Genomic DNA, 22,906 nt, shown 5'->3' with positions numbered 1-22,906 from the left:
GCCACAGGACCACTGTTTCCTCCTTCTCTCTTTGAATAAGCAATGGCTAATGGGGACTCAGCAGCAGTCACGTTGGGGTCAAAGAGGGGTTGCTCACATTGCCTCTGTCTCCAGCCACACCCTCTACATCCCCCCAAATAGGCCTCCCTTCCTTTTTTAGGCACTCAATTTCATCAGTCCCATGGATGGGTTAGGAAGGACTGACATAAATCATCTCCATTCTGCTGGCACAGCATTTTCCAAAGGGCAAGATGTGTCTCGCAGGTGGGCACCCCTGAGACAGGTAGACCCTTTTCAAATCTTTCTCAACCTTGTGACTACGTCAAGGAAAAGGCTTGGTGCTAATATGTCTTTCATAATGCCTCTCATATTTGCTCATACTTGAACAAAGAGAGACCAGACTTCAGACCCAGAGGCTTCCATGGGCAGCAGTGTCTGCTTGGTAAATCCAAATTACACATACAGGGTCCCACACCTTACTGATGCCCTGTTCACTTTTTAATTCTTTTACTTTCTATGTTGCCTTTTGGAAGGTTTCTGTTGCTGTGTCTCCAAGTTCACTACTTTCTTTCATGATGTCTAATCTGCGATTAAGCCCATACAGTATACTTTTCATCTCAGACATGTACTTTTCATGTTGAGAAGTTCGATGTAGGTCTTTTTTATATCTTCCTGTCTCTTCTTAACTTCTTGAACATGTGGAGTACAGCTATAGTAACTGTTTGATTTGTCCTTTTGTTGTTGTTGTTGTTGGCCGTACTGCGCAGCTTGTGGGATCTTAGTTCCCCAACCAGGGATTTAACCCAGGCCCTCGGCACTGAGAGTGCAGAGTCCTAACTGCTTGACCGCCAGGGAATTCCCTGATTTGTCTCCTAATTCAAACATCTATGTCAGTTCTTGGTAAGTTTAGATTGATTTTTCTTCTCATTATGCGTCCTACTTTCCTGTTTCTCTGTTAGATGCTGGACGTTGTGAACTTGATGTTTTTGGGTACTGGATATTTCTGTCTTTTTTTACAATGATTCTTAATCTTTGTTTTAGGCTGTAGTTAAATTATTCAGAAACATTTTCTTTCAGGTCTTAACTTTTAAGATTTTTAGGCAAGACCCAAGCAGTGTTTAGTCTAGGACTAATTATTCTCCACTCCTGAGGCAAAACCTCACTGTACTACTCCATGAATTACGAAGTTTTCCAGTTCAGCTGGTGGAAAACACTATTCCTGGCCACACGTGAGGGCCAGGTGCTATTCTCCCCTCAGCCTCGAGTCGTTTCCTCACACATGTATTCTGCCTGATACTTGAAGAGACCTCTGCAGACTTTCAGAGTTCTGTGTGCAGCTCCCACTTCTCCAGCACTCTGTACTGTAAGATCTTGCCACTGTGGTGTCCCCAGACTTTCAGCTCTATCTATCTCCTCAACGAAGGGCGCCCCTGGGCTCTGCCTGGGTTCTTCCGCCATGCGCCACAGGCTGAAAGTTCTCTAAAGACAGTAAGCTGAGGTGATCATAGGGCTACACCTGTTTGTTTCCTCTCTTAGGAACCATTGGCCTTCCTTGCTTGATTTCCATTATCTTGAAAACTGCTGTTTTTTAAAATTTCAAGTGGCAAGGTAAATCCATCCCGTCACTCCATCTTGGCTGGAAGTAAAAGTCTTAACTCTTTTTTTTTGTTGAAGTATAGTTGATTTACAATGTTGTGCCAGTCTCTGCTGTACAGCAAAGTGACTCAGTTATACTCCTGTTAATTCTTTCATTAGATTTTATAATATTCTTCACATAGGTCCTATGACTTATCATTAAATTTGTGTCTCAGTAGGTTCTTATTTTTATTGCTATTGTAACTATTTCCTCCCATCTCCATTTCTATGTATTTATTTCTACAGTGGAGAAAAAACTATTGATTTTTGTACATGTAACATTTGTCCTGAAATTGAAATATGCATTGGTCATAAATGTATTCAGCAGTGAGGAACAGGAAGATGAGAGGTGGGCATCCAGTGCTGGTGCAGCTGCTCGGCAATGCCGAAAGGAATGCAAGCTCTTCTCCACTCTCCTCAGCACATTGACTTTGTCCTCATGCTTGTTACTTCATGGCACAGACGGCTGCTAAAACTCCAGGCCTCACATATGTGATCCAAGCTGGAAGGAAAGGGGAGGGAGTGGCAACTCCCTTACCAGGAAAGCAAAAGATTTCTCAGAATAATTAGATTGTGTCTTATTAGCCAGAACTATAACATTTGACCACCTGTAACAGCAAGTTGGTCTGGGGAAGCAAATGTTTAGCTGGAAATTTTACCTCAAATTCACCAAAAAAATCAGGGTTTGGTTGGTTATGAAGAAAAGAGAATTGATATTGGACAGGTAACTAACACGTCTACAAGCTACTCTTGCATTCTTAGAATAAACCCTGCTGGCTCATAGTGAATTATTCTTTTAAATACCTTGCCAGATTCTATTTGACAATGTTTCTTGTGATTTTGTTTAAGGCTATTGCAATACTCAGGACTAAAGACCTGAACTAAAGTAGTGGAAATGGGAAAAGAAATATTTATTTTCAGAGGCAGCATCAAGGCCCTATGATCAGACCTGATTAACTGCACATAGATTAAATGCTAGAAGAAACAAAATGAGAGCAGAAATAGAAAGTACTACATAAATTTTAAAAGGGAATAATTACCAGTGGTATTAAATGTTCATTAAACACAAAAGCTGAAATATTTGTGAAACTTTCTCTGAATTTCAGATTTTTCTTAATTTGGAATGTCCTAATTAGGTACTTAGTATTGTTACCATCACATAGAAAAAAATTATACCAATCTTTCACTCTTGACTTTTATTAAACTATTATTGCGATAATAGTACTGTGGCCTTTTTTAAGTTTTTATCTTTCAGATACATACTGAAAATATTTATAGACAAAATTAGATATTTAGTATTTGCTTCAAAATAACACAGGAGTTATACAGGGAAAAGAGGATAGAAATAAAGACAAAGATTGGCATAAGTTGATAATTATTGAAGATGGGCATTGGGTATATGGGACTCATTGTACTATTCTGTCTTCTTTTGACTATGTTTGGGATTTCCTATAATAGAAAAATTTTTAATGTTTGTGGAATGGAAGCATGTATGTGTATATTTGTGTATATATAAATGTATAAATACAAATATTTGTTTTAAATGATAAATTGTTGAGTAGGGATTCTATTCCACAAGACATTTCCTTTTTTAAAAGGGAACTGTGCATAGTCAGTATTCATGGGAGGACAGTTCTGCTACTTCCTGAACTTGGTCCTAAGCAGCCCAGGTAGAGCCTATACCCACCCTCCAGCAGCCACTGCCCCCTTCCTCATCACCGTCCTTAGCTTCGGAGTCTACAACCCCAAATAATTCCTGAGTCCAGCTCTAGATTTTGTCAAATTCATAAAAACATTCAAAGTAACAATGACTGCATTTACGTATGCTGCCAGCATTCTTAAAGCCAAAATGCTTCAAAGATTCAACAGTCATACACATTTAAAATACATAGAAAAATAACAGAATTTATACAAAGTAGATTTTTACAAAACAAGTACATTACAAGAAATACATCTTATATCCAAGCACAAAAATGTGGAAATATACATGGAAGTAGAAGTTTAAGAAAAAACATTTATTTTTAAATGCTGAGTGGGAAGGCATAGACTGAGCTCTGGTTTACTGGTGTAACTCTGAAGAGAACTTCAATTTGCTAGTAGAAATTTTCACTCCATTCTCAAGCTTCTAAATAGTTCCTGAAGGGATTAGACAGCTGTTCCTCTTTCCAAATTCTGTTTAATTTCAGCTGTATATTTCCCATAGAATCTTTCTGCCTTCTTGTTGAATTTGGCATTCCTTTCGTTAATGTAGTCAATATCTGCATCATCATTATAGGGACGTCTCCGACTATATTTGTCTCGTTTTTCAATTCTGGGAGAAGAAAATAATTTATAAAATTCAAACTTGCCTTCTTTTTTGATCTTAATAAAACACGGCCAAATAGAATAGAATCAGTACACTTAACACTAGCACTTTGGGAAGGGGCGGGGGGAAGCCCAGTTTCATCAAGATGAAGTTGAAACTGCCAATTAACAGCACAACCCTGGGTATGAACCATGAAATTTAGTAAATACAAACTCATCTTTAGAATGTTTCTAGAAGAGCAATGATACACTGCTAGGAACTGGACACATGAAGTATCACTTAACAGAAAATGATTACAACAGTAATTATATTAATAATAACCACAGCTAATATGAACGGAGTACACAGTATATACTAGACACTATTCTTAATACTTAAGTGTATTAGTTCCTATAATATAAATTCATTTTGCTCTGCCTGATCAGCATCAGGAAACACACTCCTATCAGTATTAAGAAACACAAACATACAAAGATAAATTTACTAGAACATTTGTACTTCTTCAAATCAAAGAGTGGAATGGTTGTTAAAGTAAAAACAAGAATAATTTCTTAAAGAAGAATAATTTTCTTTATAATTTTCAATTATAACAACTCAATTCCATCAATATTTTGCATCTTCATTCCAAATCACAGGGACTCGACCCATCCTTACTGTCTGTCCCCAAAACCACTAGAGATGCTAGGTCAGAAATTAGGAAGTATAATATCTGTCTTCTCAATTCATTCTAAGCATATTATGTCCATTTTGTCATTAAACGTTTAAAATTTCAGGCTGTTACACGGAGTACTCACTGTTTTTCCAGGTCTACGACCATCCTATCAATTTCCTCTGTGGAAGGCACATGTGTCCCATGAAGAAGACTGTTGGATGTTGGGTAAAACTCTTCTTCACTGGAAAGATGGCAACAGGGACTTGAAGTAACACTGCAAGTGCTCCACATTTTCAAACTAAACTACCATTCACGATGAGAGATAAAATACATACATATCTTTATACTATGGGATCCTACCTTACCTTTTAAAAAAAAAATCACAGAATTGGAAGGGACAGAAGTAAGAAATCACTTACTCCAACACCTTCATTCTACAGATGAAAGAGCCCAGGGCCAGAGGTTAAAGGACTTGCTTCTAGGCTCAGTATATTTCTCTTTCCGCTACAGCAGGCCAACAAACTGCAGCATGTTTCTATAAACAGTTTTACTGGGACACAGTCCATGTGTTTATATCTCCTCTACAGGCTGCTGCTGCTTTCACATCACAAGGACAGAGTGGAGTAGCTATGACAGAGACCACATAGCCCACAAAGCCTAAAATATTTACTATCTGGTCCTTTACAGCAGAAGTTCACCCATCCTGGCACTAAAGCATTGTGTCCCAAAATATCTGAATAACTATGATAATCTGGGTATTAAACTCTCAACACCCAGTCACAGAATGCCCAGCTAGAAAGATAACCAGGTGGTTAGCTTAACTGCTGTGGATGAGCAATAAATAGTGTCATCACGACCAGAAACTATTCTTAAACAGCTGTTGATAACCCATACCCAAGCACTGCAATCTGTTTGTATTCATGTATGTACGTTTATATAAATGCACAAGTACATCAATATCACTTCAGAAGGGCTTCCCTGGTGGCGCAGTGGTTAAGAATCCGCCTGCCAAGGCAGGGGACACGGGTTTGAGCCCTGGTCCAGGAAGATCCCACATGCCGTGGAGCAACTGAGTCTGTGCGCCACAACTACTGAGCCTGTGCTCTAGAACCCACAAGCCACAACTACTGAGCCCATGTGCTACAACTACTGAAGCCTGCGCGCCTAGAGCCCGTGCTCCGCAACAAGAGAAGCCACCGCAATGAGAAGCCTGTGCACCGCAATGAAGTGTAGCCCCCGCTCGCCACAACTAGAGAAAGCCCGCGCACAGCAACAAAGACCCAACGCAGCCAAAAATAATAAAATAAATAAATAAATTTATAAATAAATAAATAAAGTGTAATGTTTAAAAAAAAAATCACTTCAGGATGAAAAAGGACTGGCATTAGTCCTTTCAACTTACTGCTTTTCTCTCAGTCTCTCATATGTTTCCATGTCCGGTTTGATCTGTTTGGTCAGCCGATGGTACTGGCGAAGCTGGGCAGCAGCATAATCTAAAAATAAAATGAGAATTGGAAATGATATATTTCCTTGTTTGGTCATTACTATTCAGAGAAAAATCAAAATTATTATCGGCAATATACGCACTAATCTAAGCAGAGCCTCTATCCTGAAGATGCTGACAATACAGGCTTTAATTCTAGCACAATGAGTAAAGGGATCCAGCTGCCTCAAGCACAGCCTTTTTCACTTCTGCCCTATGAGATATATTTGTATTTTTCTTGGGAGTAAGCCTCTTGGAGAATATTCCATGAAGCGGTATATCCTTTCTTAAAACCAGAAACACTGAAGGCAACGCTTATCTCACAGGCTCATTCAATAAAGTAAAGGTGAGTTTTACCTGAAAATCCCAGGTCGGGATTTTTCCTCCTCTTTTTCCTCTCCCATCTTTCTGCATCTTCTGCACTGATCTCTAGCAACTTCACTTTCTCGTAGTCTTCCCCTCTTGCTGCACATTCCTGAAAAAGAAAGGAAAAAAAGCTAATGCCTGCCCATATGATTCAAGCAATTATTTGACCTATTTTAAATAAAGATATCAAGCAATACATTAAAAATAATGATTAATATTTGAAGGAAATTTGATAATCTGCTATGGTATATAAGAAGTGAGTACATCAATCTAAAAAATAATACTTATTCAACATTTATCAGGTGTCAGACCCTCTTTTAAATGTTTTACATGCATTGACTCATTTAATTCATAATTAACTCAAATAATTATTACAGGCCCCATTTTACAGATGAGAAAACATAGGCACAGAGAGGTTAAATTACTCACCCAAAGCTTGGCAGCTGGTAAAACGCATTTTTTACTGTCTTAATACTATAGAAAGATTGAATAAACCACTTATGAAAATAGCGGAGTAGTTCCTAACCTTTTTCTTTTCTTCTTCTTGTAGTTCCCATTCCAAACGAGCTTTTTTGGCTTCCCAATTTGCAGGTAACTTAAGTCTTTTATCTTCTTCAACAACTTCCTGGTGATTTAATTTACGAGCTTCATTCTAAAACCATAAACGCAAAAAGGCTATCGGCTGAAACATGAAAATAAATCCAAACAAATATTTCCCTCTTTGAGGAAGGTCAAGTAAGACACGGTAACAAGGGGACTCCATTTTACCCTAAAAGCAAGAGAACCATCAGAGGATTTTAAGCAAGGAAACGGCCTAATTAGGTCTGCATTTGTATACAGTCAAGAAATGTGTTGAGCTGCACTGGTTTGCTGTGCCAAAGGCCTGGGCGTTAATGTCTCACATTATGAGAAAGATATTCTACTTTCAATTGCCTTTTAATCCTGACTGATGCAAAGAAGAAGCCTCAATTTGGGGCTGGGGGCTTTAATACCTATCATAATATCTCTAACCTTCCCCAAGTCCCCCCTCCTCTTTAGATATTTTAGCAGTTTACATCATGTCAAATGAAAGGCATTTTCCATTTAAATTACTGTATGTAGAGTCTGTTTTTAAATAATTGCATAAAACAAAATGAGTATACCATCTTAAGGACAACTTAAGTTAGATGTTTCTTGGGTTACAGGCTGGTGGCCGTTAGTCCAGGAAGACATGTCTCTTAATATCCAACCCCATGTTCTTTACACAGTCCCTCCAAGTAAATATATGTGTGTTGAATTCTTTATTAAATTCTTCTGGGTAAAGAGAAAAACCCAGAACATTTCTCTCAACAACCATCCCTCACATACTCTTGGCTCTGGCAATGCCCTCCAGTTGAAGACACCAAGAACACATGTGTAGTCAAACAAAGTTGTGTGTATGGCATTGAAGGAAACAGCAAACCATGGGGAACTGGAGGCATTTCAGTGAGAGGGTGTTAGGAGGAGCCACTTACAGGATTTGAGTTTGTATCAGGTGACTGGAGGGAAAAGTTCAAGGAAGCATGGTTGTGCCCTGGATTAGGCACTATCAGAAAGCCGGGGCACTCTATGATTGGGTTATCTTCAGTTTTTATACAGGAAGCAGGATTAATGGAGTGAGGCTAGTGCTGTATTTATCCGTGTTGTTAGCAGAAGTGGGTGCTGTGTGGTCATTTCTGTGGTTTGAACAGTTTTGTTTTGTCACACTGCGATAGTCAGAGTGATGTTGGAGTTTTGTGAAACCATGGCCAAGCTATCAGTCAGGCCCCTTTGAGGTGAAACAGCCAAGAGCTGCTTTTTTGTTTCTCAGCTCCAACTGCAGCCAGTTGTTTGCTGGACTCTTATCCTTGATATGAATTCTCTTCCTTTGCATTTGTTCCCTCTGCTTAGATATTTCTTCTTCAAACTTCTTTATTTTTCTGATAACATCTTACTCATCTTTATAGCAGTACTTCAGGTGTCACCTCTTATACGAGGCACTCCCTGGGGGCCCCCAAACTATACCAATCTCTCCTTCACTGCACTCCCAAGGCACTTTGTTCCTAACTCAAGCATGGCATTTATCACAATGTAATTTCTAGCTAGAACGTTGTCTCCTCTACTTAAGAGCAGAGGACTTATCTTACTCATCTAGTTCCCCACCTACTAGCTGAACCACTGACCCTATAGACTTCCCGAGATTCGCTGATTATTTTTGAATGAAGAGGTAACCAGCTCTCTTACTGGACAAGTTTCTTCCAGTCTCTAGCTCCACATATTTCCCTAGGTAAAATGAAGAGTTTACTAGAATCATACAGCACGGAGGCGGTTAGTAACAGAGACCCCCAAACTAGCCCAACGAAGTTAAAACAGATGGGGGTGAAAGAAAGCTTGGTGAAAGCATGTCCATTTCCAAAAGTGACTACAATGTGTTGCCAGGTTGAGAAGCATCGGGACCGAACTTTCATCCAGCTCTGCGGGTCTGTCACACGCGCTGGTGCGGCTTCCTCGTCCCTCCACAAACGCGCACGGGCCTGGCCACGTGACAGGTCTCAGCTGGCCTCTAGGGCGACTCACCCGCTTCAGGTGCAGCTCCCGGAATTTGCGCAGTCTCTGTTCGCGCTTCTGGGCGGCCAGCTCCTCGGCCGCCGCAGGGGGCTGTTGTTCCTCCGCGCCGTCTACCGGCACCTGCGGCGGAGGACAGGCTGGAGTTGGGGCCGGTTAGGCTTCTCCCCGAAGAGCTCAGGCGGATTACCCGCGGGTCCCGACAGCCCAGGCCGGGCCCTCACCGCCGACCCAGGCCTCACAGTATCTGCGCCTTCCTGGCCCGGCACACAAGCACCTCCTCCACCTCTCGCCCTTGCCGTCCCTCAGAGCCCTCCCCAACTAAAACCCCTGGAAAGAGCCGGCAGTACTTACCTTCTCTGCTACAGTCGCAGCCGCCATCTCAACCTTTCCTCGCCCACTTCCGGCAACAACCCAGAGCACTTCCGCCGGCCTTTGGACTGCAGCGTCAATACAGATTAATAACCTACTATAAGCCCCGCCCCTCCCCGTCAGCCTCAGGAATTTAGGACCAATCCCTGCCCCTTTTGGCAGTGAGACGTTTTCAATTGGGCAGGGCCGTGCGCAGCCGCAAAAGGCCGCAGAGGCGGGGGCCGGAAGGGTGGAGACTGAGAGAGAAGCGCTGGGGGGATTCGGTAGAGGGCGGCTAGGTAGGAATGGTGGAGCTGGGAAGCTCGTGGAAAGTCACCTCAACTGTGTGCTGCACCCTTGAGCGAAAAGTGCTTTCCATTCAGCGCTTAACCTGTGTCACCTCCTCCGAGGCAGGTCTCCCCTGACTACGTTGTCTCGCGTAGGCCCTTAGTATTGTCATATGGTACCATTTTCATTCTCTTTAATATATGTAAGATATTTTTCTCGTCTGTTCGTTTTCTTTTTCCCCCAACGACGTTGTAAACTGCAGGACAGCAGGACCTGTCCCATCCTGTTCGTTCTTCCGTGCTCAGCGGTGAAACTGCGCCAGAATTAATAATAGTGCTAAAGTTATTCATATAATTCAGTAAGGTGCTGGATACAAGAGAAATACATGAAAATAATTTTTTTCTTCACTAAAACCATTAATTAGATGTGGAAATGAAAAAGTAATCCCCCAAATGAAAAGTTACCTGGGTATAAGATTTAAACAGTAATATGAAGAAAAATATGAAATAATTTAAAGTACAAAGAAATTAAATTTCAGTAAGTGATGAAGGATTTTCTGGTTGGAAGACAATAGAAAAATGTAATATCACAAAAGAGTATCTCAAATGAGTATAAATGTAATATTATTCCATCAATCTCAGTGGGTTTTTTTTTTTTGGAACTGTAAAATATTGTGACAAAAATCTAAAAGTTCAGTGAAACACTATCGGTGAGCCTGTGAAGTGTTACCAACCAGGGTTCTTGGACTCTTTAATCAATAGAAATTGATGAGGCCAGATGAGGAATTCAAGCAAGGCTTGAATTGGGACTCTTGCTGTAGCAGGAGGGAGTGAAAACAAGTAACAGGTGCCCTTGTTAGCTCCCTGAGGGAGTGGTGGAGAGGGGGCACGCTAGCTGGTCCTTTTAAATGGTAGGGGCGGATCCATGGGTTGGGCGGGAGGGTTGGCTTAGGTGGTCTGCCCACCTGATTTGTGGTGCTGTGTGCAGGGATCATGCTGCAGTAGACTGCTTTTGCTCCTGACATCTCAGAAGTGGCAGTTGGGTTTTGGGCCTTTTTGTATTGTGTGGTTCATAATTTGCCCCAACTGCTCATGTACCCAGTTATTTTTAGTCCCTTATTGTTTCCTTGTGGTCCCAGGTCCCAGCCTGTCTCAGTAGGACTGAAAATTGGTACAACCCTTAGGGAGAGCAATTTGGCAATATCTATAAAAATTACAAAGACATCTAATCTTTGACCCAGCTATCTGGGAATTTATCCTACAGGTACAATTGCACAGGCATAAACTGACTTATGTACAAGGTTGCTCATTTCAGTTTTTTGTAAAAGCAAAAAATTGGAAACAACTCAAATGTCTGTCAATAGAAGACCGGTTAAATACATTATGGTACATTCGGGGGAAGCTGTAAAAAGGAATGGGGCAGGGAATTCTCTGGCGGTCCAGTGGTTAGGACACTGTACTTCCAATGCAGGGGGCATGGGTTCAATCCCTGGTCGGGGATCTAGGATCCCACAAGCCACGCGGCACAGCCTAAATAAATAAATAAATAAATAAATAAATAAGGAATGGGGCAGCTCTCTGTATACTAATTTGGAAAGTTCTCCAAAGTATACTAAATGAAAAATGCAAGGTACAGAACTGTGTATATGGTTATAGTATGCTATATTTAGGAGGCAATGGGCAGGGTTAGGGTTACTAAGAACATATTTTTGCTTTGCAAGAAGCTAATATAAGTGATAATCTGGGGGGATTTACTATATATATACATATATACTTCGATCATATAAATATATTTCCAAATCCAAAATTAAAAATTTTTACAGAAACAGCCAAGAGTATTTTTGGGAAAAAAAAAAAAACTGAGAAGGAACTTATCTTACTAGGAATTAAAACTTAATAAGAGGCTTCAGTAAAAACACTTGCACAGAAAATGACACATAATTGGAACAGAATAAGGTCATGGGTTCGGTCCCCATATGGGCCACCAAAAAAAAAAAAAAAAAAAAAAAAGGAACAGAATAGAAAGTTCACAAGTGGATTTAGTGGGAAAGTGATGCTTTCTAGAATAGAAGAGAATAAATGGTCAGGATATCTATTCCCTGACTGGATTATGGGTTGGCTGCATTTCTTGAGTCACATCTTCTGTCTGAAGACTTTCTCCTATCCTATCCTTCATTCTTCTCTTTAGGATTAAGGGTAGCAATGGCTCCCCCTTGTTGCTAGCCCTGGAATGCTTCACTCTTTTGTTGGTTTCTCTTAACCCAGTCTACAATTTTGTAAACAGTCCCTTTATTAAACTCTCCTTAATTACTTGGTTTGAGTATGTAGGGCTTTGACGGATAAAATATTTTTACAAACCGTGTAATTCTGGTTAAGCGATCATACTGAAAATAACGGACATTTCTGTATTCCTAAAGAATAAAAATACGTGTTACGACTGCTCTGTCAAATCATCCATAATATAGAAAAAATATAAGCTTATGACTGCTAGATTTGTTGCTTTCATAGTTGTTAAGAAACTTGTCTCATTTAAATTAACTGCACTAAACAGTCAATTCCACGCTGATTTAATTACATTTATGTAGGCACCACAAAGAAGAAAGTATGAAAAGCTGTAACAGGGGAAACTGACCCTTAAGGTGGTGAAGGTTAGGGCTTCCCTGAAGAAAAACATTTAAGGACATCTTAGGAGGAGGACACACCTAATCCCAACTGGTATATTGGTCATTTGCCATGGGCCAGGCACAAGTCACAAATATTTCACAAATATTGTCGAATTTGTCCTCAAACTACTCTGTGCCATGGGTATTGTCTTATTATTTATTTTTCATAGATGAGGAACCAAAGAATAGACGAGTTAAATAGAGAATGGTTATACAGTTCATTAATGAATGGACAGATACACGAAGAATGGTGTCCTATGCAGAATTTTGAGAAGAAAGTCAAAATCTCACATTAATCCAAGAAATCTTTCTGCATCTCGGAGATGCTTGTGGAAGAGATCCCAAATACCCTCAGTCAATTTGTTCCTGCCTTTCTTCATTCAAACCGTTCGGGGCACAGGGAATCCGCTGTGCACAAGACAGAAATAGATCCTGTTCTCTTGGAGCTTCCGTTGTACCGGGCGTTGTACCGCCACGCAAAGATTAAGATAGGATGCTGTGATGGTGACTGTAGGCCTACTTTGGTCACTTGATGGGCACAACCTGTGCTCTGGGTTGCTTTCTCACACTTTGGTGGCGTTTTCTTCCTTTTACCCCTTTTCCGCCAGCAACACGCTCAGACGATTCCGCCGCGCTGCCCTGGTTCTCCACTCAGTGCGCCTGCGCCCAAGCCTGGCCCAATCGGATATAGCCCAAGGCTGTATCGAGGGCGGGATTGGTTCCTCAGCTGGGGAAGCAGAAAGGGGCGGGGCTTTATCTCGAAACCTGTGGCTGCTGGCTGACGGAAGTGAGCTGGAGACTCGGAAAAGTTGTTGTCGCAGGAAGTCTGGGGGAAAAACGCTACCGGGTAATGGCGGCAAAGACTAAGGCAGAGCAGGTGGGTGGGGCTGGTCTTGCCCAGCGGTTGGGAGTGTAGGGGCGTTTGCGGCTAGACGAAGAGGCGGTGCCAGGGAGTCAGAGAGGGGGCCGCAGACACTGTGGGGTCGGGGTCGGCGGTGAGGGCGCCCGGCCTGTCGGGAACCGCGGGGAATCACCTGGGCCGTCCGGGAAGAAGCCGAACCGGCCCCGCCTCCAGCTTGTCCTCCGCCGCAGGTGCCGGTAGAGGGCGCAGAGGAGCAGCATCCCCCTGCGGCGGCCGAGGAGTTGGCCGCCCAGAAGCGCGAACAGAGACTGCGCAAATTCCGGGAGCTGCACCTGAAACGGGTGAGTCGCCCCAGAGGCCAGCTGAGACCTGTCACGTGGCCAGGCCCGTGCGCGTTTGTGGAGGGACGAGGAAGCTGCACCAGCGCGTGTGACAGACCTGCAGAGCTGCATGAAAGTTCGGTCCCGGTGGTTCTCAACCTGGCATCACACTGAAGTCACTCTGAGAACTTTTAAAAGCTAGACATGCTTAGGCCTCACTTCCAGAGTGTCTGATTTGATCAGTTTCTAAACACAGACATTGTTATTTTTTTAAGCATCCTCTCCCCGCACCCTCCTCTCAGCTCAAGTGATTCTGTCAAACCTTTCTTTTTATGGAGGGGGATACCGTGGACCAGAAATGGAAAGTAACTTGTCTGTTGTCATGCAGCAAGTTGGCGTCATTCATCCAAAAACAGCCCCTCCCCTAATGGCCTCTAGTGTGCTATAGCCAACTATCAACAGATGGTGTGGATACAGCGGTAGATATGGTAAGGCTTCTGCCCAGTTATGGAGGCAGATCCATAACCAATAACTACTTCACGACTTGGTAAATGGTATGTTAGAGGGAGGAACGAAGTGCCTCAGAAGTGCGGAGAAGACTGACAACTAGAGACTAAGGTGACAACTAAGCTGCTTGAAAAATGGGTAGGATATTATCAGACAAGTAAAGGAGTTGGGGGAAGTGGTATAGAGCAGTAGGAATGAGAGCAAAGGAAAAGTCCTCATTAGGATAGGAGGTCAGCAGGCAGCTGGAGACAAGAGGTATGTGTGAGGACGGTAGTTACCTCTATTTGCCCAGAAAAACGCAATCTAAAAACTAGTGGGACATACTTAATTCACTTGAAATATTGTTAAAAAAAGGAGGCCGGATGATATGTGAAGAAGCAATGATATAATTCAAACATCCCCCTTTTGCAATCTTTAATGAGTCACTGGATCACAGTCATTGGCTGTGAACATCACAAAAAGGATAAAATCAGAGATTATGTGTCTCCTGATAGAAGTATGTAGCACCAGTTTCATATAAGTAGACTTGCTAAAAATCTAACCTGAATTGGGGACTTCCCTGGTGGTCCAGTGGTAAAGAATCTGCCTTAAAATGCAGGGGATGCGGGTTCAATCCCTGGTCGGGGAACTAAGATCCCACATCCCACATGCCACGGGGCAACTAAGCCTGCGCGCCACAACTACTGAACTTGCGCACCTCAACTAGAGCCCGTGTGCCGCAAACTACAGAGCCCACGCGCTCTGGAACCCGCATGCCACAACTAGAGAAGAGAAAACCCGCACGACACTAGAGAGAAGCCCGCGCACCACAACGAAAGATCCTGCATGCCTCAACGAAGATTCCGCGTGCCACAACTAAGACCCGACACAGCCAAAAATAAAAATAAATAAATAAATAATAAATAAATCTTAAAAAAAAATAAATCTAACCTGAATTGGATGAATCCACTAGATCTACTGACCAATTTACAGGAAATACAGGGGTCAAAAAATACGTTATAGGACATTATAGGGAGGCAACTAGCAGATACCACTTTGGGAAACAATAGGACGGTCAACACAGTCATTTTCACACTCCTCAAAAAAGCAATGGATAAAAAAGATGGAAAAGGAAACTATACATTAAATAAACCTTAAGAGGTGTACATACATATTGACTAATTGCAACATGTGGGACTCGTCTGAATTCCAATTCAAACAAACTGTAAAAATAATAATGAGGGCTTCCCTGGTGGCGCAGTGGTTGAGAATCTGCCTGCCAGTGCAGGGGACATGGGTTCGAGCCCTGGTCTGGGAAGATCCCACATGCCGCGGAGCAACTAGGCCTGTGAGCCACAACTACTGAGCCTGCACGTCTGGAGCTTGTGCTCCGCAACAAGAGAGGCCGCGATAGTGAGAGGCCCGCGCACCGCGATGAAGAGTGGCCCCCGCTCGCCGCAACTAGAGAAAGCCCTTGCACAGAAACGAAGACCCAACACAGCCAAAAATAAATGAATAAATAAATAAATAATAAAAATAAAGGAATTCCTTTAAAAAATAATAATAATAGGGCTTCCCTGGTGGCGCAGCGGTTGAGAATCTGCCTGCCGATGCAGGGGACACGGGTTCGAGCCCTGGTCTGGGAAGATCCCACATGCCGCGGAGCAACTAAGCCCGTGAGCCACAACTACTGAGCCTGCGCGTCTGGAGCCTGTGCTCCGCAACAAGAGAGGCCACGATAGTGAAAGGTCCGCGCACCGCGATGAAGAGTGGCCCCCGCTTGCCGCAACTAGAGAAAGCCCTCGCACAGAAACGAAGACCCAACACAGCCATAAATAAATAAATAAATAAATAAAATTAAAAAAATAATAATAATAATAATAATGAACACTTATGAGACCATCAGGAAAATGTGAACACTGACAAGATATTTGATAATAAGGAATTATTTGGGGAGTGTGCTGATGGTATTGTGGTTAAAGAGATACTACAATATTATAGGTAGAAAAGAAAACCAGCTAGAAATCAGGAAATTTGGGTTCTTGGCCTAACTCTGCCACTAACTCTGTCACCTAAAACTTTCTGGACTTCATAGATAATAGGAGAATTAGATTGTAGTCCTTCTCATACCACCTTCATGGTTTATACTGTAAGTGTGACCACCTGTCCACTTGCTCAGTGTTTTTATTTTTTTAATAAATGTATTTTATTTTTGGCTGCGTTGGGTGTTCGTTGCTGCACGTGGGCTTTCTCTAGTTGTGGCGAGCGGGGGCTACTCTTCGTTGCAGTGCGCAGGCTTCTCATTGCGGTGGTTTCTCTTGTTGCGGAGCATGGGCTCTAGCCACGCGGGCTCTAGAGCGCAGGCTCAGTAGTTGTGGCGCACGGGCTTCGTTGCTCTGCGGCATGTGGGATCTTCCCGGACCAGGGCTCGATCCCGTGTCTCCTGCATTGGCAGCCGGATTCTTAACCACTGCGCCACCAGGGAATGCCCCCTCTGTTTTTAAAGGAAGACTAAAGGAGGTGTTAAGATAGGTGTTTTTAGAGGTGTTAAAACTGAAACTTTGTCTTCAACCCAATCTGAATTGCAAAAGGAATGAGAAATGGAATCACTTTCTCAGTATGTGACTGTGTCATTCAGTAGTATCTAAAATCATCTCAAGGACCTCTGTACAGTAGAACTCATAGTTTGGGAAATGCTGTTTGAATCCAATCCTAAGCGACTTGCTTACATCACACAGCCAGGGAGTAGTCAAATCAGTATATTTCTCAGGCCTTCTTACTCCCAAACTATTGCTCTTTCCATCTTTATCACATGGTTCCTTGAAGGCAGTAAAATAATACTTAAAGGTATAGGTATTGGTGTTTACCTCTCTTCCCCCTACATGAAATCTCTTCAGTACAAACACACTCGCACACAAACTTCTCCAGTGGCTCCCTTCCTTTCAGGATAAAATCCATAAGTCCATTTTCGATGGCCTACCATACAAGAAGATAGGTAACATTTATTTGGATTTGTTTCATAACTCTGCTGACAAACTTTGTGTCCTGGTGGTAGAATGAAGCTCGAAAATTAAATCACCAGGAAGTTGTGGAGGAAGATAAAAGACTTAAATTACCTGCAAATTGGGAAGCTAAGAAAGCTCGTTTGGAATGGGAATTGCAGGAAGAAGAAAAGAAAAAAGTAAGTACACTCCTGCCACCTTCATAAGCTGTGTATTCAAATATTATATTGTGTTTTGTTGAGGCGGTATATTGCATGGTAGTTAAGCATTAAGCATTCCAGCTCTGGTTTCCTCATCTGTACCTTAGAGAGTTGTGAGAATAAAATATGTAAGACATTTACAACACTGCCTGGCACATAATTACAGCCACATAATGGATATTAGGGTAAAAGGTTAAGCTACAGTAACAAAAGCTCCAACAATAAGAAAAGATAAAGCTCATGAGTCTCTCCTGTATCAGTTCCCAGTTGAGCAGCCCAAGTCACCTGGCCTGATGCAGCTGCAAGGGACGTTGAGAAATGGGCGGCCATGAGCCCAGAAAGGAGGGGAGAAAGGATTTTGATGGACACCTAATGTGTCCCCCACAGCTATTTTTGATGTCAGTTTTATAGATGTATTATTTTTTACAGATATAGCAGATTCCACAATTTTCTTTGTAAACTGGCCATTTTACTGTCTTGATGGCAGTCTTTAGGCCTTTGATTTGAAAGGAATTAAGGAATTATATAAGGCAATAAAGCTAATGTTTTTTCCCCTCGTTTTAGGAATGTACAGCAAGAGGGGAAGACTAAGAAAGTGAAGTTGCTAGAGATCAGTGCAGAAGATGCAGAAAGATGGGAGAGGAAAAAGAGGAAAAACCCCAATCTGGGATTTTCAGGTAAAAATAGCTTTTACTTTTTTGAATGGGCCTATTAATAGCCCATTTAACAAGTCTAATAATGCCCCACCCAACATCTAAAATAGTATGGGTTCTCATTTTTTCAGATTATGCTGCTGCCCAATTAAACCAGTATCATAGGTTGACAAAGCAGATCAGACCTGACATGGAAACATATGAGAGACTGAGAGAAAAGCAGTAAGTTGATGTGATTTAAAAGCATACATTATGTATGTTACTGGAAGGCCTTGAATTTAAGAGTGCTGATTCTGGAGCTTTGCTTCCTGGCCTCGGGTCCTGGCTCCACCACTTAGTAGCTGTGTCACACAATTTTTCTGTTTCCTCATCTGTAAATAGGGAATAACAACAGTGCCCACCTCACAGGGTTATTATCAAGATTAAATAAATTCATACAATGCCCTCAATCAGTGCTTGGCACATAGAAAGCACTGTATATGTATTGGCTATTATTTGTTATCATGATTATTACTGTTGCTATTACCCTTATCCACAGGTAAGGGACACAGTAATACTTTCTTTCATCATGCACAGTAAGCAATGCTAAACTGCACTCCTTACCTAATTATGTAAGACAGGTACTGTGCTAAGATCAAGACTGTTTTAATAGTGATAGTGTAGAGAGTGGAGAGGGCTGTAAATTGTGCCCTCAATTGAGCATTGTTACTAAGTTCTCCCACTGTATGAACTTCGTTAATTCCATCAACCTGTGGTCCTCAGCCAACTCATTTGGGCTTTGGAGGTTGTTTTTTGTTTTTGTTTTTTTTTGGCCACGCAGCATGCAGGATCTTAGTTCCGGATCAGGGATCGAACCCACGCCCCCTGCAGTGGAAGCATGGAGTTTTAACCACTGGACTGCCAGGGAAGTCCCAGGAGTAGATATTTCTTAAATATCTTTTTTTTGGTCTGAATTCTATTTCTTTGCAATCAAATATCTCAAAGTTTTCCACTTTTGACCACTAAACATTGTCCAGTTCTGAAGGTATAGGATCTTTTTTCGTGTTACTCACCACTTCACTCTTTTTCAGTGGAGAGGAGTTCTACCCAACATCTAACAGTCTTCTTCATGGAACACATGTGCCTTCCACAGAGGAAATTGATAGGATGGTCGTAGACTTGGAAAAGCAGTAAGTACTACAAATGCAGCCTAAAGTTTTAGTAGTGATTCATGCTTAATAACAAAATTAACTATATGGTCTTGAAGTGTAGCAACTGGATTGAAGTTAAGGAACATTTGAATTATTAGTATGAAGAATGGTCCCATTCACCACCACTTTCATATGTGTGGGGTTTTTTTTTTAACATTTTTATTGGAGTATAATTGCTTTATAATGTGTTAGTTTCTGCTGTATAAAAAAGTGAATCAGCTATATGTATACATATATCCCATATCCCCTCCCTCTTGCGTCTCCCTCCCACCCTTGCTCTCCCACCCTTGCTCTCCCACCCTTCTAGGTGGTCACAAAGCATCAAGCTGATCTCCCTGTGCTATGCAGCTGCTTCCCACTAGCTATTTTACATTTGGTAGTGTATATATTTCAGTGCTACTCTCTCACTTCGTCCCAGCTTACCCTCCCCCCACCCCACTCCCCTCCTCAAGTCCATTCTCTACATCTGTGTCTTTATTCCTGTCCTGCCCCTAGGTTCATTAGAACCATTTGTTTTTAGATTCCATGTATGTGTGTTAGCCTGCAGTAGTTTTTCTTTCTGACTGACTTCACTCTGTATGACAAACACTAGGTCCATCCACCTCAAATAACTCAAATTTCATTTCATTTTATGGCTGAGTAGAATTCCATTGTATATATGTGCCACATCTTCTTTATCCATTCATCTGTCGATGGATACTTACGTTGCTTATATGTGTTTTGAATGGGGTTATACTAGGCAGAATCTAGAGTACGTATAAAAATTCTCTCAACGTAATATATCACCACTCATATTTCAGCGTGAACCTGGGTAATTTCCCAAACTTCAGACCAGATCATCTGATGATACTGTTAACTTACAAGATTAAATTCAAGGAGAATGCTCATTGAACATATATCCTTGTAGGATGCTTTCTAAAGATATTGCTTTCAGTCTTAACTATTAAGAACAAAAAGGAGGGACTTCCCTGGTGGCACAGTGGTTAAGAATCCACCTGCCAATGCAGGGGACATGGGTTCGATCCCTGGTCCGAGAAGATCCCACATGCCGCAGAGCAACTAAGCCCACGAGCCACAACTACTGAAGCCTGCGGTCCTAGAGCCCATGCTCTGCAACAAGAGGAGCCACCGCAATGAGAAGCCCGTGCACCACAATGAAGAGTAGCCCCTGCTCACCGCAACCAGAGAAAAGGCCGCGCACAGCAACGAGGACCCAACACAGCCAAAAATAAATAAATAAATAAATTTATTTTTAAAAAAAGAAAAGGAGGGCTTCCCTGGTGGCGCAGTGGTTGGGATTCTGCCTGCCAATGCAGGGGACACAGGTTCGAGCCCTGGTCTGGGAGGATCCCACATGCCGCGGAGCAGCTGGGCCCGTGAGCCACAATTGCTGAGCCTGTGCGTCTGGAGCCTGTGCTCTGCAGCAAGAGAGGCCGCGATGGTGAGAGGCCCGCGCACCGCGATGAAGAGTGGCCCCCACTTGCCGCAGCTGGAGAAAGCCCTCGCACAGAAATGAAGACCCAACACAGCCAAAAATAAATAAATAAATAAATAAAATTTAAAAAGAATTAGAGCTTAATTCTAAAAAAAAAAAAAGGAAAGCAGCTTTGAATTCTGTATATTTGTTTCCATTACAGAATTGAAAAACGAGACAAATACAGCCGGAGACGTCCTTATAATGATGATGCAGATATTGACTACATTAATGAAAGGAATGCTAAATTCAACAAGAAGGCAGAAAGATTCTATGGGAAATATACAGCTGAAATTAAACAAAACTTGGAAAGAGGAACAGCTGTCTAATCTCCTTCAGGAACTGTTCTGACTGCCAAATTGTACCAGTAAATCAGGACTCTTTCCTTTTATAATTTGTAAAGACATGTTCTACAAATCTGTGTATTTTCATACTTATATATTTATTATTCATTTGTTTTAGAAAAATCTGTCTTGTATTTCTGTGTTTAAAGTGTGTGCTTAATGTGTGCACTCTGCTAGGCTTAAAATCCTTAGATACGAACACAAGTCATCATCATGCTGAAATCTGTCATACATTTGACTTGACCTGGAGTTGAACTTGGGAGCTTCAGAGGTGAGATGCTAAATTGGCACTAATTCTTCTTATAAGCTATGGTAGGTAGTGAAAGGAAGGCAGTGGTCACTGGAAATTCAACCTAATCCCTCCCTGCTCCAAGAGGTCACAATTAGCAGGTGCTTGCCTGTCCCATGTTCTATCCCATAGCCCAGGTCCATTTATGGGGCAAGCATAGAGGGTGGGAGACTGATTCTCCAATAGCATTTTACAAATATGCCATGCTTCAAAAAGCAAATATCCCTTGGAAGAAGGTAAGTTAAAACACTTGGTGAAAGTATAATTAAAATACACATAATACAATCTTTTTTTTTTAAAGGCTAACTGGAATTCTAACCTTATTTCAACTGTAACTAAAAAATTAGGACATGTGATTTTAGTAGTAATTATGGGAAACGGGATAGAAAACCTGAAGTCAGGAGTATCCCATGAAAGTGAAGATTATTTGTGCCATGTTATGTGAATAAAAACATGCCTAGGACTGAGATCAGTATAAGCTGGGCACACTTATTGATCAATGAGTAGGAAGCTCTGATTTAGCTAATGACGGGCTTATAAAGATGGTAATATAAATGCTAATAAAGGTATATTCAATGTACTGTGAATAGGGAAATTTTAACATTGTGGTACAGTCATACAACTATAGAATGAGACAGATCTAACATGAAAAGATGCTCTTACCTATATAAAGAGAGGTTTGTACAGGCATAGAAAAAAAATCCAGGATGTGCACCATACTATTTACAGTGATTGCTCCTGGGGAATGGGAACAGAGGTGGTAATTTTACTTATTTTTTAAAATAATTTGACACAAATACACACCCATGCTGCCCAATCTTATCAAGAGTAGTAACATGCCAGTAGTTTTTTCTTCTCCTGTATTTTCAAAGAAACATTTAATAATACCTTTCTATTAAGGGAAAAGGATGGCAGGGAAAAATTAATAGGTCTTCAAAGACATCATACTGACTTGGGTTTAAAGGACAAATAAGATTTCCCCAGAGGAGAAAAGCACTCCCAATAGCCAACCAAAAAAACAGATGTCAGTATGATCTGAAGACTACTCTGAAAGTGACTAGGTGGATGGTAAAAGCCACTAATTCAAACAGGCAATACTGTAATAAGCTCAGTATAGGAAAAGTTCATTTTGAAGAGCTGAGGCAAGCATTGGAAACTAGAGTTCAGAAATTGATACTCTTCAGTTAGTAGATGGTAGTTAAAGGCAGAGTGGAGGAAATTAGCAAAAGAGCTTGTAGAGGGAGTAGGCTAAGGATAGAATCCTAACAGTGGGCAGAGGACAAAAAGCCACTGTAGATAATGGAAGAGGTCAAAGAAAAGAAGACAAATGCATGGAAATCTCTGCCTGAATGACAGAAAAATTTGAGAAAGGACTCCATAAAGAAATAGTGAAAAGTGAGCCCTCATAAGAACAAGTTTTATTTTGCTAGGTAAGCTTAATAAGTGCTTCAGCAAAGAAAACCAAAGGACAGCATGCTGTGGTTAGTTCAGTAATCATGGCTTCTCTAGAAAAAAAGCAAAGCATTACACACCTGAACCTACAATCTAGGGCTGTGCTTTCCAAAATGGTAGCCACCCACCGTTATGTGACTAGTGATCATCTGAAATGTGACTAGGGCAAATTGAGGTGTGCTTTAGGTGTAACATACACACTGAATCACACCACCTACCCAAAAAAAGTAAAATATCACTTTTCTACATTATATGTTTAACTATTTTAACATCTACTGGGGTAAAAAACGAATTCACCTTTTTACTTTTCATTGAAGCTCTCCTTTCCAT

General features: G+C 41.6%; 2 protein-coding genes across 2 annotated transcripts; one reads left to right on the top strand and one right to left on the bottom strand.

The window, feature by feature from the left end:
- Positions 1 to 3,408: 3,408 nt before the first annotated feature.
- Positions 3,409 to 9,446, bottom strand: LOC133088865 (pre-mRNA-splicing factor SYF2). The gene is made up of 7 exons (XM_061186980.1): positions 9,358 to 9,446; positions 9,016 to 9,126; positions 6,968 to 7,093; positions 6,433 to 6,550; positions 5,995 to 6,085; positions 4,735 to 4,833; positions 3,409 to 3,946 (listed from the first exon to the last, which is right to left on the bottom strand). Exons 1-7 carry the CDS (start codon positions 9,382 to 9,384, stop codon positions 3,781 to 3,783), a joined length of 738 nt encoding a protein of 245 aa, XP_061042963.1. The 5' UTR covers positions 9,385 to 9,446; the 3' UTR covers positions 3,409 to 3,780.
- Positions 9,447 to 13,082: 3,636 nt separating this feature from the next.
- On the top strand, positions 13,083 to 21,763 carry LOC133088864 (pre-mRNA-splicing factor SYF2-like). The gene is given in 8 exon segments (XM_061186979.1): positions 13,083 to 13,181; positions 13,397 to 13,507; positions 17,028 to 17,153; positions 17,739 to 17,761; positions 17,763 to 17,851; positions 17,959 to 18,049; positions 18,898 to 18,996; positions 20,655 to 21,763. Coding segments are annotated over 8 exon segments (732 nt in total). The 5' UTR covers positions 13,083 to 13,154; the 3' UTR covers positions 20,821 to 21,763.
- Positions 21,764 to 22,906: the final 1,143 nt, after the last annotated feature.

Source organism: Eubalaena glacialis, chromosome 3, assembly GCF_028564815.1.
Source record: "Eubalaena glacialis isolate mEubGla1 chromosome 3, mEubGla1.1.hap2.+ XY, whole genome shotgun sequence".
NCBI lineage: Eukaryota > Metazoa > Chordata > Mammalia > Artiodactyla > Balaenidae > Eubalaena > Eubalaena glacialis.
This window is presented reverse-complemented; position numbering and strand designations above follow the sequence as displayed.

Excerpts from the sequence above, each read along its gene's own strand:
- LOC133088865 (XM_061186980.1), bottom strand. The coding sequence starts at position 9,384 with ATGGCGGCTGCGACTGTAGCAGAGAAG. Across the intron at positions 9,127-9,357 it reads CTGCGACTGTAGCAGAGAAG|GTGCCGGTAGACGGCGCGGA; the intron begins GTAAGTACTGCC and ends CCTCCGCCGCAG. Across the intron at positions 6,086-6,432 it reads TCCCGACCTGGGATTTTCAG|ATTATGCTGCTGCCCAGCTT; the intron begins GTAAAACTCACC and ends TTTTATTTTTAG.